The 16,964-nt window shown below is 41.5% G+C and overlaps 1 protein-coding gene across 1 annotated transcript; it reads right to left on the bottom strand.

Moving 5' to 3' along the window:
* Nucleotides 1-147: 147 nt before the first annotated feature.
* LOC310993988 (elongation factor 1-alpha) lies at nucleotides 148-4,429 on the bottom strand. The gene is made up of 8 exons (XM_083982485.1): nucleotides 4,344-4,429; nucleotides 3,234-3,388; nucleotides 2,060-2,239; nucleotides 1,654-1,950; nucleotides 1,410-1,560; nucleotides 1,049-1,305; nucleotides 716-950; nucleotides 148-596 (listed from the first exon to the last, which is right to left on the bottom strand). The coding sequence occupies exons 2-8, from the start codon at nucleotides 3,375-3,377 to the stop codon at nucleotides 475-477; spliced, it is 1,386 nt and encodes a 461-aa protein (XP_083838611.1). The 5' UTR covers nucleotides 3,378-3,388; nucleotides 4,344-4,429; the 3' UTR covers nucleotides 148-474.
* Nucleotides 4,430-16,964: the final 12,535 nt, after the last annotated feature.

Raw genomic sequence — 16,964 nt, 5'->3', positions numbered from 1 at the left:
ACTCCTATCAAGGCGATTGGCTGACAAGTGCATCACCGGACACAGATAGCATGGTCAAAAACAGCTGCAGCACGGGGCAGAGGCTCTCTGAGATGGGGAAAACTACACCCAACTGCACCACTACAGGATGAAGACAAGACAGGCCAATTTCAATTTTTTCAAACATTTATTTTTATTAGTTACCAGCAGCTTTCTTTCCAATTAAATTTTGTGGCATTTAACATCAAGATACAGTTCTAAACCATTTTGAACTTAAACTTAACTGAGAAGAGGCACCGTCATGTGATTCAGGTAAGTGACAATGCCACAGAGTTCTTTTTTCCTGCGAAAACTTTTGCGATGGGTTTTAATCAGCATAAGCCAGTCCTTGAGTAGAGAGCTCTGCCTCAGAGAAGATGATGATCCAGGGTGGGGGTTAGGAGTGGCCCGCTGCTGCCGGCACACATCTTGTTGCTGGATGTCCTGCACGACCATTCATTTCTTCTTCTGGGCCTTCTCCGCAGCCTTGGTTGTCTTTCCGGAGATATCCTTGGTAGAGACGGCCTTGATGACACCGACAGCCACTGTCTGCCTCATGTCACGCACGGCGAAACGACCTGGAAGATAGAAGCGATGTACTGAGTGAGTATCGTGTTTTAATGCTTTAAATTGTGCGAGCATGACTTGGCATTTCTACATTGTTATTGTTGTGTACATGATGGGATATAAAACGTACCAAGGGGAGCGTAGCTGGAGAAGGGCTCGACAACCATGGGCTTCTGTGGAATGAGTTTGACGATGGCAGCATCTCCAGACTTGACGAACTTGGGGTGGTCCTCCAGCTTCTTGCCGGAACGACGGTCGATCTTCTCGATCAGCTCCTTGAACTTGCAGGCGATGTGAGCGGTGTGGCAGTCCAGAACTGGGGCGTAACCCTCGTTGATCTGGCCGGGGTGGTTCAGGATGATGACCTGTGGTGGACACATTATTAAAAAAAGTTAGAAAACCTGCAACTTTATAACCAAAACCTATTAAAATAAGTTTGTTCATCAGATTCTCCGACACCGACCTGGGCGTTGAAGCTGTCGGCAGCCTTGGGTGGGTCGTTCTTGCTGTCACCAGCGACGTATCCACGACGGATTTCCTTGACGGACACGTTCTTGACGTTGAAGCCGACGTTGTCGCCGGGCACGGCCTCGGGCAGAGACTCGTGGTGCATCTCCACCGACTTGACCTCAGTGGTCAGGTTGGGGGGAGCGAAGGTGACGACCATGCCGGGCTTCAGGACGCCGGTCTCAACACGACCGACGGGTACAGTTCCAATACCTGAGAGAAAAAAAGTCGACCATATTTTAGTATTTTCAATAGCCGAGTCGTTCTCATTCATAAATCATAACATCTTTAGTGAGTAAATGTTGCTCTATTCTTACCGCCGATTTTGTAGACGTCCTGGAGGGGCAGACGGAGGGCCTTCTCGGTGGGACGGGATGGGGGCAGGATGGCATCCAGAGCCTCCAGCAGGGTGGTTCCGCTGCCGTTACCCTCCTTGCGCTCGACCTTCCAGCCCTTGAACCAGCTCATCTGCACAAGAGGGAACACAAACAAGTTAGTTGTTGCCGAGAAATACGTTTTTTAAATCAATTTCACCACTTTGGCTCGTTTTCTCTTCCTCACCTTGCTACTGGTCTCCAGCATGTTGTCTCCGTGCCATCCGGAGATGGGGACGAAGGCGACGGCGGCGGGGTTGTAGCCGATCTTCTTGATGTAGGTGCTCACTTCCTTGGTGATTTCCTCAAAACGGGCCTGGCTGTAAGGGGGCTCGGTGGAGTCCATCTTGTTGACGCCAACGATGAGCTGCTTCACGCCCAGGGTGAAGGCCAGCAGAGCGTGCTCACGGGTCTGGCCGTTCTTGGAGATACCGGCCTCGAACTCACCGACACCGGCAGCAACGATCAGCACGGCGCAGTCAGCCTTAAAGCAAAAAGGGCAAATATTTAATACACAGTCTTTACTCACCAAACCAAGATCATTTTCAGCAGTTTTGGTCCTGCACTGCCATTTAACGATAACTGATAATTACCTGAGAGGTACCGGTGATCATGTTCTTGATGAAGTCCCTGTGTCCGGGGGCATCAATGATGGTCACGCAGTACCTGCCGGTCTCGAACTTCCACAGAGCGATGTCGATGGTGATACCACGCTCACGCTCGGCCTTCAGTTTGTCCAGCACCCAGGCGTACTTGAAGGAGCCCTTGCCCATCTGAGGAACAACAAAATGGTCAATTAGCTTTTGTTGTCATGAATCTGACACAGACAAGACACGTTATCATTCATCTTTGAACTATATACACACACACTAACCAGTCTGTAGATCAAATGTGTGTCAGGCATGTCCAAACAATTACATTAGGGGCCAGTATGGCTGCAGGTTTTAGTGTCAACCAATCAAGCAGCACCACAACAGATTTTACTCATTTTATCAACTGTTCTCAGTCTTCAGAGGCTTGATGGTCAAACTGTGCTCTTGGTTGGTTGGAACAAAAACCAGCAGCTACACAGCCGTTTGTGGAGTAGTTTGGACATGCCTAATCTATGTGGATAGAAAATGGTATGTTTGCTTGTTGAAACTGGGCATATGGGGCCACACTTTAACTTCTATTTACATACACTATGAACTACAGCTGACACTCAATAATGTTAACACCAATGGGAAACCAGGTTATTTTAGCTTAGAAACTGAACCCAGACTCCTATATTCAATAATACACAATATAGCTAAGCTAAATGACACACTAGAGCTCTAAAATGGTATGTTTGCTTGTTGAAACTGGGCATATGGGGCCACACTTTAACTTCTATTAACATACACTATATAATGAACTACAGCTGACACTTAATACTGTTAACACCAATGGGAAACCAGGTTATTTTAGCTTAGAAACTGAATCTAGACTCCTATATTCATTAAGACACAATATAGCCAAGCTAAAACATTGAATTTTTAACTTCAGTAATTCAGAACATGTTCAGTATTCAGAAGCCTTCGACAGCCTGAGGCCTGGGCTGAATAAAGTGCACAGTCACTCAGTCAGAGCTGCTGGCGTTAGGCCCCACCCAGCGTGCGCGCTCACGGCCGCTACAGGGCTCAGCTCAGAGAGAAGGCACGCTGACGCCGCCGCCGCCATCTTGGATCCGACTATAACGGTTGTACAAAAAGACACCAAAAAAAAATTAAAATATGTTCGGTTACTCACCTCGGCGGCCTCCTTCTCGAACTTCTCGATGGTTCTCTTGTCGATGCCACCGCACTTGTAGATCAAGTGACCGGTGGAGGTGGACTTGCCAGAGTCGACATGGCCAATGACCACGATGTTAATGTGGGTCTTTTCCTTTCCCATTGTTGTAGTTTCTGCCACGAAAAAAAAGCAAGATGAATACGTCCGTTAGTCCTCCATTTTTTTTTTTTAATTTCAAAACACCAACGGTTAACGTACGTAATCAGCTTGTAACGGTCAGCGGCTAGCTAGCCGGGGGCTAACGCTAAGCTAACGGAACCATGATAGCTCAGGGCCGGGGGGCTGGGGCTTAAATCAACCAGGCGATAGTCCATCCGTGTGAAAACAGGGGGGTTATTGTGAGTTTGTGACTTTGAATTAACCCAAAAGTGGTGGAAAAGAAGCGTCCATCGTGACAGATTGAACCATGGCGGTAAACGCTTGGCTGCCGCCGCCGCTGCTGCTAGGCCTCAGCTCGGCTACAGGCCAGCCTAGACACGTGTTCCTCCTCCTCCATGGGCCACGTCGTATAAAGTTACAAAGATTTGCCAATTATTCCCCAGCTATCTAGTCCCGATAGACTCCCAACACCTGTCACTAGGGAATACGTGCAGTTGTTTAATGGAGGAGGGGGGATAGAGAAGGGAGAAATGCCATTCCAGCATCCTCGGATGTGCTTCTCTCAGCAGCAGCAGCCCCCTCTTTGTTCCTTTCCCCCCCTACATTTTCTCCTCCCCTCAAAACCGTCTTTTTTTGTTCAAATACTTCACATAACCTCGTTAAAACTAAACAAAACACACCGAAGACATTCACGTTAATCAAATTAGCAACCGGCAGGTGATAGCTAATCTAACTTTAAATGGCAAACGCCTTCCAAAAAAAAAAAAAAAAAAAATCCACAGCCACAGGTTAGCATGAAGTTACATAACCGAAAAGGCAAAGTTTCCTGTGGAAAATTTTTACACCCAACTCGAAGTAAAAAAACAAAGAAAAATCCTTAAACTTCACGTTAATACGATTGGGGAAAACGATTAAAAGGCCTGAACCCGGCTCGTTAAGCTCTCGCATATGAATCAAAGCTGAACTTACCGGTGTTTCTGGGTTTTCACCAAAGCTGCTGCCCCTCGCCAGGTAACAGAAAGAGGAAGAGCAGGGCCGGACTGGGAGGTTTTATACCGAAGGGGAGGCGGCCTGGCTGCCCGGCGCCCTCCCCGCACCAAACCCCGCAAATCACACACATTCCTGCGAAAAACGTCAGCACGCCGCCGGATGAACCGCCTGAAACATGTATGATGGTGTCTCACCAGGGAGCGTGAAGTGAATTCAGCTCCAAAAAACACGAGAAACACGAGAAACACACCACCAGGCTGGAGAAACTGTGGAGATGCTGCTGTTAATAATAATAATTATAGGCTAAGTCAGAAACATAGGTGACGGATGTGAACAGTTTTACGGCCATTTAACTGTTTGAGAGTGTATTATAGATAGATAGATAGATAGATAGATAGATAGATAGATAGATAGATAGATAGATATACTTTATTGATCCCAAGCTGGGAAATTTTAGTGCAGCAGCAGCATTACACAAACACACAGACACACAGTGACGATAACAACATATAGTATAAGAGTATAAAGAATAAGAATATAAACTATACATAATAAAATAGCAATAGCAAATAAAATAAAATGTGATGTACAAAAGTATATAGGCCTACAACAACAAATTGGCAGCGTTGATTTTAGTGCAAATTATTGATAAATAGTTGACAGGAACACACTGATTTATCTGGATGATAGCCTATTATTTACAAATACAGTATTGATTATTTCAGCCATTCATTGTAAAATGTACATTTTACATGTGAGGCAAAACGAGCACATAAGCTTCAGTCAGATAGCTACAACACATTCAAAATATAATTAATTAAAAAACAATCCATGCTGACCAAATACAATTTTTTTTAATGATTTATTTAATATGCAGCATTGATACAGAATCTATGTGTTTATGTTACAACGAGGTGTACTTTCAACAGAAACGCACACAATATCGTGACATAGGCTACATGTAGCCTAGATGATGTCTCACCAGGGAGCGTGAAGTGAATTCAGCTCCAGCTCTGACAAAAAACAAAAAACACACCAGGCTAGAGAAACTGTGGAGATGCTGCTATTATTTAATAATAATAATGATAAGTCAGAAACATAGGTGACGGATGTGGACAGTTTTACGGCCATTTAACTGTTTGGTATTTAGAGTGTATTGATGAATAGTTGACAGGAACACACTGATTTATCTGGAGGGTGATATTATTTACATACACTGCTCCAAAAAATAAAGGGAACACTTAAACAACACATTGTAACTCCAAGTATATCACACCTGTGTGAAATCAACCTGGGATGATAATTTTGATTTACATTGATCATTTTTATGTTATTTTGTTCTCAACACACTCTACTATATATTGAATAACGATTTTAAACTGCAATATTTCATTAATTGAGATCTAAGATGTGTTGAGATGTGTTCCCTTTATTTTTTTGAGCAGTGTAGCCTATATTGATTATTTCAACATGTGAGGCAAAACGAGCACATAAGCTTCAGTCAGGTAGCTACAACACATTAAAAATATAATGAATTAATAAAAAAATAATAAAAACTATTACCATGCTCTCCAAATTAAAAAAAAATAGGCTATATTATTTATCTAATATGCCGCATTGATACAGAATCTATGTGCTAATGTTACAACGAGGTGTAGGCTACTTTCAACAGAAACGCACACAATATCGTGACATAGGCTACAAAGAGTGTCTCATCTTTTATTTATTCATAATTCATTGATTTTTGTGTGTTGCAGGGGCATCACGCCACAGACATCACGGACAGCTGCTTTTCTGCACACACACAGGTAGGCTAAATGGATTTTAATCATTTATTACAGTTAGAGCAGCAGCTATTGAGGCAATGATTGACGGAGAATGAATTAGAAACTGTTTGCATGAACAATTCATCGCTGTTCAGTTCACTGTCAGTTGTTTTTTTATTTTTAAAATACACTCTGGATCTAAGCCTCTCAGGTGTAAGGATGTGATGCCTTTTGTTGTTTAATAATTAAAGTGAATTAGCGTTGAGGTAATGGACTGAAGAGCAAATGAAGTCAGCAGTTTGAACACAATGAATCGTGGGATGTGACTAAACCTGAATATGTTGTTTTACAGTCACACGGTTCATTTTAATCTATTATATCTAGACTGAAGCTTCATCATAGATCTACCTCCACTCCACTCAAGGCTGTTGCAGTACAAAGCTCAGCCTGACAAGATTATCTAAATCCAAACGAGATTTACATTCAAACAGATGCCAGACCCTGAAAAGATGAACTCACGCTGTTTTCAAGACACCTTATCTGTCGGCCGTTTACATTCCCAACAGACGCCTCTATACAAGGTTTTAACACAATTAAAAGTGATTATTCAGGGTGGAGTCCATGATCAGGGTCAGCTGCTTCTCCACTTTACAACCTCATATACAACAACCTTTTATTTGATTCTCCTGCAGCCATCTTCGAGGCGGAGGAATATTCACACCCACTGTGGAGAGAGAATGACTCACTGCTCGAAATCTTCTCCACAAACTTGGTTTAGATTCACACACTCCTCCCACTCATAGTCACATATTCAAGCTGCCCAATGCACCTTATTGATAAGAGTTAACAATTATAACAAATAGGTGGAATAAACCAAGTAATAGGCCTGTTGTTTGTTATTAGGATGCTGCTGCTGGGGGGGTCAGGGGGGCAGATTCAGCCTCTTCCTCCATCACTATGGCTTGTTGCCCAGTATAGAGGCAGCTGGCATTCCTTGATACACACACACACGCACACACACACACACACACACACACACACACACACACACACACACACACACACACACACACACACACACACACACACACACACTCACGACTTGCTTGGCTTTCCCTAGAGTTCAGGTAACAGCCACTTGGACTTGGCAGCTGCCGCTCTCACTCAGCTCCAAGCAAAGAAGACAAGTGGGGGAGGCCGAGCGAATGAAGGGCCAGAGAGTTGTGGCGGGGGGGAGGAGGGGTGGTGGTGATATAGTGAGAGGGGGTGTGGGGTGGGGGGGAGGGGGGCAAGATAAAGGCAGAAAGAGAGCGGCAACTTGGTCAAGTCGTCTCAGAAAAGGAGGGCGACGGTGAAATTAAGAGTTTCCTTCTGGGAAATGAAAGTTTCTGCAATAGAAGGAACAGAACAGGTGGTTTAAATGTAAAATTTGCACATTCAAACGGATAGTTCACCCAAAATTCAAATTTCATTCATTATCTACTCCCCCTCATGTGGACTAAGGGCTGTGAGAAGTTTCAGAGTCCTCCGTGGCTTCTCTGAGTTACAGGGGGGTCAGTGCAGCAGTATTTGTCCATATAACGGTTGTCAATGGATACCAACTTTCTTCGTCCAAAAAGACACACCAAAAAACATCCAAATACCTCCATGCTGCTCGTATGTAATGTCCCTCTGGTATTGAAGCCCCGACATGAGAAATGGTTCCGCCGGTCCGTGTAAATCACGTGAGATTTGCACGGACACAGGCAAAGCAGTGAACTGAGACACTGGGAGCTTCCGCTACAAACAAGCTTAAAATATAGACTTATTTAATTTTTTTCGGAACAATTTCTCATGTCGGGGCTTCAATACAAGAGGGACATTACAGACGAGCAGCATGGAGGTATTTGGATGTTTTTTGGTGTGTCTTTTTGGACGAAGAAAGTTGGTATCCATTGACAACCGTTATATGGACAAATACTGCTGCACTGACCCCCCTGTAACTCAGAGAAGCCACGGAGGACTCTGAAACTTCTCCCAGCCCTTAGTCCACATGAGGGGGAGGAGATAATGAGTGAAATTTGAATTTTGGGTGAACTATCCCTTTACTGTAATATAAAGAAATCAGACGTAAATGTCATTACTATGGCGTCACATCCATTCAAACTGACTTATATACAGTAGTAGACTCTATAGTAGGTTGTGCCATCATGTTTAAATCTCCAGTTACTGTAACCTGTCTGACAGGCCGGGAGGGGCGACACCTGTACGTGACAACGCCTACAGCTGACACCAGACTGAGCATAAAGTACAATTACAACTTTTCCAAACACGCACACACACACACACGCTGCTGCTGTGGTGTTGCGCAACACCCATTCATAACTAGAGGCTTAGAAATGCGGCCCGAGCCGGTTAAAATTAGCACAAGAACGACTCGGTTACAGCACAACGGGTTTTTATTTTTTTAATGGGTGCTGGTATCCACCCAAGTTTCTACTGCTGCTTATCATTATCAGCCCCTTGATTTATGATGTTGTAGTGGCAGCAGGTTTAACCAGCTGAAGTCCAGACACCCACCCCCAAATCACCCTGTGGTTTCTCCTTGAGGACCCTCAGGTGTCATATAAGTCTTCTCTGGTAACATGTTGAGCTTTCTTTCCTTCATCAGAGAGTGTTTTTAGGTTTTACGATTTATCTGTGGTTCATCAATAGAACTGTTTCTGTGGTTTATGGATCTCACGACATTTCTTAAACTGTTTAAACTTCATTTTTTATTGCGCTAGAAAATCTGACTCATCGTTAGAAAGAAACCTGTCAAACAGAGTCAGCTATGTCTCATTTAACAAACAATCAAATTGATGAGGGATCAAGATTATTTATCATCATGGACACAACCTGATCTGCAGAGAATCTGGACTGGAAACAATTACATTTTTTCTGAAATTTAAAGTGACATCTAAAGAGACCCCGAGGAGTTTGCTGTTGGTTATAAAAAAGTCTCATATTAATGTGGATGAATCTACGTTACCACTTGTTAATGGTCCATTTTGATTAATATATGGTTTTGTCTTTATAGTTATTTTGATATTATTATTTAGTGGTCGACTTGCCCAGCATTTCCTAGTTGCGGTTTCCCGGACGCTGCCCGGCGTTTCATGGGAATAACGCCACCGGATCGCTGTTTATGGTGGGAACTACGACGGTATCAGATCGTCTTCAAACCTCTGACTTTCATTCTTGATCGATGAAAACATTCTTGGCAAATGTTTTCGCTTTCGTCCGTCTTGCGCCGGTCCAAGAATTTCACAGTGCACGGTGCGGAGGCTCATGGGAAATGTAGTATGAAAACACTTCGCTTTCCGAATCTCCTTGTTGTCCCTTTAAACCTCGAGGTGTGGATAAAAATAGCTACACTTAAAAACAAAGAGAGAATACAGGTCTGTTTGTTGTTGTTTTTTAATCTGATAAAGATCACGGTGCTTACTGAGCCGTGGTCGACGTCTGTGGCCACGAGCCGATCTTATCTTTATCTTGTTTTCCTTGCACCACCTGTCTCTGTACAGGTGTGCAAAGAAATCTCCACCAATAAGCAGCAGCAATAGGACGAATCTCCTTGTTGTTTACAACTACTTCCGGGTAGTAAACCAGCATGAGAACAATAGTGACGGACGAGAGTTTCTCTATATATATCTAATTTTTCATGTTACTATATCACCGTTTAGACTAATCTGATGTTTGTAAAGTCTATAAAACCAATGATTGGACAAACATTACTATTTCTGTGTGCACATTCTTGTAATTAGTCATGGTTATCAGAGATTAGCCGGGCTAACGGTTAGGCTACCTGTTTAACTTAACTTTAATAACTCAGTGACTCAATAAACGCTCCATGAAAAAATATTTTCTCCAGCGGATATTTTAGTTACAACATGATTGTGCAAACTGGAGTAGTTTCATGTCGTGTCCCACAACGGGAGGGTTTTAACAGCTGACGTCCTGGTGTTAGCTTAGCTACCGCCGTTAGCTTAGCTACCGTTAGCTGTCCCTGTCAGCTGCAGCCACTGATGCTTTCTACACACCGTGATTCCCCCAAAACTGAATAAATACCACACATAGCAACACAAAACACACACACAGAAATAGTAATGTTTCTTCCATCATTTCAGATTTGTCTAAACAGTGATAGGGCGTGAAAAATATGATATATATAGCTAAACTCTCGTTCGTTACTATTGCTCTCATTCAAATTACGTGCTGGTTTTCTACCCGGAAGTAGAATGTAAACAACAAGGCGATTCGGTCTATACAGGTCTGTTTGTTGTTGTTTTTTAATCTGATAAAGATCACGGTGCTTACTGAGCCGTGGTCGACGTCTGTGGCCACGAGCCGATCTTTATCTTGTTTTCCTTGCACCACCTGTCTCTGTACAGGTGTGCAAAGAACCAATAAGCAGCAGCAATAGGACGAATCTCCTTGTTGTTTACAACTACTTCCGGGTAGAAAACCAGCATGAGAACAATAGTGATGGACGAGAGTTTTTCTATATTTATCTCATTTTTCATGTCACTATATCACCGTTTAGACTAATCTGATGTTTGTAAAGTTTATAAAACCAATGATTGGACAAACATTACTATTTCTGTGTGCACATTTTTGTAATTAGTCATGGTTATCATAGATTAGCCGGGCTAACGGTTAGCTACCTGTTTAACTTTAATAACTCAGTGACTCAATAAACGCTCCATGAAAAAATATTTTCTCCAGCGGATATCTGAGTTCCAACATGACTGAGCTAACTGGAGTAGTTTCATGTCGTGTCCCACAACGGGAGGGTTTTAACAGCTGACGTCCTGCTGTTAGCTTGGCTGCCGTTAGCTTAGCTGCCGTTAGCTGTCCCTGTCAGCTGAGCCACTGATGCTTTCTAGACACCGTGATTCCCCCAAACTGAATAAATACAACACATAGCAACACAAAACACACACACAGAAATAGTAATGTTTCTTCAATCATTTCAGATTTGTCTAAACGGTGATAGGGCGTGAAAAATATGATATATAGCTAAACTCTCGTTCGTTACTGATCTCATTCAAATTACGTGCAGGTTTTCTACCCGGAAGTAGAATGTAAACAACAAGGAGATTCGGTCTATAGACGGATATACATGTAGAGAGTGAAGTTTGATTTCAGAGTATGTATGTCACCGAACCCGTAGTCAAATCGCATCGTATCGATATCGAGATATGAAATTTTGTCCATATCGTTCAGCCCTAATACTCTGAAGGCAGCGACTGATCAATCAGAATACAGCATTTAATAGAGCCGTGTAATAACGTATAAATAATAAAAATCAAAAAATAGTCTGTCTGTTTAATATACGACACATGACTTATATTTTGGCATAGAACAAACTTAAAGGGACAATGAGGAGTTTCACCAGCGGCAGAACGAAAAACTGCGCGACAATAAAAAAGTCTCATATTAATGTGGATGAATCTACGTTACCACTTGTTAATGGCTCCATTTTAGATAAATATATGGTTTTGTCTCCGCCGAATCTCCGTTTATGGTGGGAACTACGACGGTATGTGATCGTCTTCCAACCTCTGACTTTAATTCTTGATGAATGAAAACATGAGTCTGTCTTGCACCGGTCAAAGAATTTCACGGTGCGGAGGCTCATAAATGTAGTGTGGAAACACTTCACTTTAACAAAACTCCTTGTTGTCCCTTTAACCAAAGACTACGCAATTTAAAATGTGAATTAACTTATTATTAGTAACTTTGGTGAGTTTCAGATTTCAGTTCATAAATAACATCAGTCCATAGTCCATTTATTTAAGTAATTAACTTTCCCTACATGATAAACCCAGACAGTGAATATGAGTTTCTCTGGTTCTCAGCAGTGATTGGTTGAACCTGGATTGAAGTGTTGGACATTTTGTTGTGTTGTGGTTGTGGTTGTTTTGTTTATTATGTGTAATTAGATCGACAGAGGTGACGGAGAGGAAGTGAAGCCATGGTTTTCCAGCCGACAGACGGGTGGAGCAGAGGTGGAACCAGGGCCGTTGCTAGGAATTCTGGGCCCCCTTAAAGAATACTAAAGTGGGCCCCTCCCCCTAACTTTTCCTTTTTTTTCTTAGACTACGTATGTATTATCGTTTTTTATTTAGCCTTCTTTGTTTTGATGCTAATGCAGCATTACACTGCAAAAACTCAAGTATCTTAGCAAGAACATTTGTCTTATTTCTAGTCAAAATGTCATTTCTAGTCAAAACAAATCTCATTCTACTTAAAATAAGACTCATCACATTAAAAGCAGCTTGTTTTTAGACACTTTTTAATTCTTTCAAGCAGATTTTCACTTGAAATAAGTAGAAAAAATCTGATAGTGGAGCAAGTTTTTCTTCCTTATTACAAGCACAAAAAACTTACTTTCACTGGCAGATTTTTCTACTTATTGTGAATTTAAGTGAAAATGATCTAAAAACAAGTTAATTTTTAGGTAATGAGTCTTATTTTAAGTGGAAAGAGATTAGTTTTGACTAGAAATGAGACATTTGGACAAGAAATAAGACAAATATTCTTGGAAAGATGTAGAGTTTTTACAGTGTACTATGAGTATTATTCAGGGTCTTACGCAGAATAAATCAGTCATACAAAGATTAGACTACTGGGGTTTTTTATGGGCCCCACTGGGCGCTGGGCCCCAGTCATCATCAGTCATCACCTTTCTCCCCTATACAACGGCCCTGATTAAGCGCCACAATTGATTAATCGTAAAGATTTCCAAAAAAAATTACTATGTTGGAAACACAGAGGCAGATGTGGCGTCAAAGTGAAGATAAATGTAAGAAATACTGGTCCATTTACCTAACGTAACATACGATTGGTAGGAATTTAAATGTTAGCCAGTAATTGTTTAAACTTTTGGTTTATCATTTGGTATAGATGAGAATTACTGTAATGACTTGAATATTACACTTCCCCTGGAGGATTAATAATTGGTTAATGGTTATATATTACAGTAATAGCAGAGACTTCAAATATTTAGTATAAATAATTAGTATTGTAATTATATTTTACACATTCATTGATGTAAATGAATTTGTAGCGGCAAAAAAAAGAACTTTTTTCCTTCCTTCCTTTATTTTTCCTATTTTTCTGTGGCCGCTACTAAAAAAGGACAAAGTGCTTGACGCGCAGGAGCGCACGCAAAAACAAAAGGTCAGGAGAGTGAGTAGCTTATAGAAGTTGACTGTTTTATTATAAACAAAAAAGTAATTAATTATGAATCAACAATGCTGCGCCTGGCTGCGGTCAATGACAGTTTTGCCAATGATTGTGCCATCCCCCAGCCCATTTGAAACCTCGGTAGGTCCTGCCCTCACCACCTGAGGAGGGAGGAGCTCACACAAAAAATCCAGGTTAATGAACAAACACAAAATCAAACAAAAAATGTAAATAAATTAAGGAAACTTAAATGCGGCTCCTACAGAATTAATGCATAATAATCGTGATAATAATAAGTAATACCGTGATTATTTCTCTGACAATAATCGTACAAAGAAAATCTATAATGGTGACATCCCTAGTTAAGTCGTGCCCATCCATGACACAGATGTTGGTGAACAAGTGAAAAACGGCGTCTAAATGATGTGATGACTTGAACAGAGCGAAGTCCAACAGCTGGGCTCTTCTTTCAGACAGCAGCTAGAACAGGGCAGGAGAGAGGGAGGGAGGGAGGGAGGGAGGGAGAGAGAGAGGGGGAAGTATGAGTGTGTGAAAGGGAGAATGTGATTCAACAGGCTGCAGACTGGCAGTCGCTCGCTGGCAGCGCGGCAGCGGTGACTCATCCTGTACGAGCCGTGGTTATAGCAACCAGAGGGAGAGATGTGAACGTTTAACTACTGAACTGACTCAGAGAAAACATGTTCATTATAGGACAGACTCATACTGGAGAGAGATAGAGAGATAGATGGATGGATAGATGGATAGATAGATAGATAGATAGATAGATAGATAGATAGATAGATAGATAGATAGATACATACATACATACATACATACATACATACATACATACATACATACATACATACATACATACATACATACATACATACACCTACATACATACTAGATAGATAGATAGATAGATAGAGATAGATAGAGATAGATAGATAGATAGATAGATAATTGATAGATAGATAGATAGATAGATAGAGATAGATAGATAGATAGATAGATAGATAGATAGATAGATAGATAGATAGATAGATAGATACACCTACATACATACTAGATAGATAGATAGATAGATAGATAGATAGATAGATAGATAGATAGATAGATAGATAGATAGATAGATAGATAGATAGATAGATAGATAGATAGATAGATAGATAGATACACCTACATACATACTAGATAGATAGATAGATTGATAGATAGATGATAGATGGATGGATGGATGGATAGATAGATAGATAGATAGATAAATAGATAGATAGATAGATAGATAGATAGACAGACAGACAGACAGACAGATAGATAGATAGATAGATAGATAGATAGATAGATAGATAGATAGATAGATAGATAGATATTTCTGTTACACAGTAATATATAATGAACGTCTCCCAATATTTCACCAATAATCCTTTTATTTTGTTTTACTTATGAGATTTACAAATGAAATTCTTGCGCAATTGTACCTCTAAACCTTAACAAAATCATATAGAGATGAATGTAACTGATGATCAGATCTGTTTGAGCTACTATTATTTTACTGTAGTTGAACGCTACTGTTTCTGATTTATTAGCCTTCTGATTGCAGCATCTTTAGGGATAACAAAGATAATTCAACCTTAATGTTGCTAAAACATGATCATATTTGCTTAATCCGTTTAAGAAATGTCACATCTACAGATGGACCAATATAAATCACTTGTATTTGACTCAGGTCTAAAGGGGTTAAAGAGTAAAGGCAGTGAGGTTCTGTACAACTGCACTGTCGCATTAAAATGAACCAGAACTGGAGCAAATGAAAAATGTCCACATGCTTTAGACAATATAACATGAGGAGATAAAAATGGACGCACTTCAAAAACACGACATGACCACATGATAGAATCTGTTTCAGGTCTGTGGTTTGGTTTGTGGTGGGAAGCAGCATCAACCACCTCGTATACGGCAGTATTAAGAAACACGACTTGTTTGGTGTGTGTGTGTGTGTGTGTGTGTGTGTGTGTGTGTGTGTGTGTGTGTGTGTGTGTGTGTGTGTGTGTGTGTGTGTGGGTGCAGGTAGAAACAGCTCCGAAGGCCTCCAGTTGAGAAAACAGCGGCTCAGGCATTCATGTGCATACAGGCAGTGTGAAGGTAACTCAATCTAAATTGCAGCGTCAGCAGCTCTGCATGTAAATGCCACCTGAGCCGGGGGAGAACAGTTAATGCAAATGAAGCACATTTGCAACACACAGGCAGCTCAACACACCTCTTGTCTACACTACAGCCCCCCCCCCACAGCTCCCCCCTCCACTGCTGCACACACACATGCAAACAAACGGCTTCACACTTGCAAACTACAGTCTTTCCTTTTGGTGTCAGGATATCATCTGCATTTGTTTCACACCCAGACTCCCTCAGCCAGGCGACGTGTTTGTCACCCACACATCACAGATACTGGATGAACCCCCCCCCCCCATAGTTTCACCCCTGGTATAAACCCTCTACGCGGTTGTTTAGGGCCACAGCCGTTAGGTGGGGGGCCACATGATCAGAAAGGTACCGGGGTTCATCAAGTCATTTAAACATCCTGAGGTCTGCACATGCAGCTATGAGCTTTATATGTAATGTGAAGTCAATATTCAGCTTCTTTTATCTCACATTTGAGACATTTGGTGAAAATAGAACGGCAGAATGACAACATTTGTGCTCAAAAAGCAATCTTACAAAATGTCATTTTAGACTTGTTTTCTACACTTATCTATTACTGTATTCATATCCTATTTCAAGCACCAAAACAGTTCATTCTCATGACTGAAGGATTGTTTTCACAAGGGATTGGACATTTTTCAAAAAGCAGACCTCAAATTTCCAGCATTTGGCCTAAATTATTTCTTTCTACAGTGTTCTAGGACAAACTGGCCTCAGTGTGCTTACAGCGGAGGTTCTAATATTTAGACATAAAACACTTGAGTATTGTTACATCTGCAAGTATCTTAAAAAGATCATTTTAAGAAAAGATGTAAAAGTTGAGAAAATGTCCTCAAACCTCAGAGGGATAAACACGTCTGTATTCAGTTTTAACCAGTGATTTGGTGTTTGTGCTTAGAGTGCAGGGCCACAAACAAAAACCTTGTTTAGGGGGCCACCAACATCCTAGAGCCGGCCCTGGTTTCACCGCAGCATCACTCACCTCTGGCTCTGTTTGCCCCCCCAGCTCGGCCCCGGGGGGAGGAGGAGGTCACGTTGGACCTGGTCTCTTTCATTCTTCATTCTCTACACAGACCTGGACCTGGACAGAGCTGCTGTGGTCTGTAAAGCCTGCTGAAATACTCTGAAAATAAACTTTACTTTTGCCACTCACATGTTCTTGTGTTATGAAATGATGCTTTTCTGGCCCAGTATGAGCCACGTTGTCATTACCATTACATTTCAAAATGAATCGTGTCTCTTTTTTCACTTATTTCCAGGTGTGTTCGAGCAAAATACAAGAGAAAATGTCAGATTATAGACAAAGTAAAAGAAGCGACAGTAGAATAGTAACAGTACCCCTGTGTGATAAAACGTAAATGGGAAGAAAATGGTACAAGTAACTTAACATACAGTCCCTGATGCCACTTTTATTTTG

Source organism: Trachurus trachurus, assembly GCF_905171665.1.
Source record: "Trachurus trachurus genome assembly, chromosome: 11".
Taxonomy (NCBI): Eukaryota; Metazoa; Chordata; class Actinopteri; order Carangiformes; family Carangidae; genus Trachurus; species Trachurus trachurus.
The sequence above is the reverse complement of the archived record's forward strand: the minus strand, read 5'-3'. Positions and strand labels throughout refer to the sequence as shown.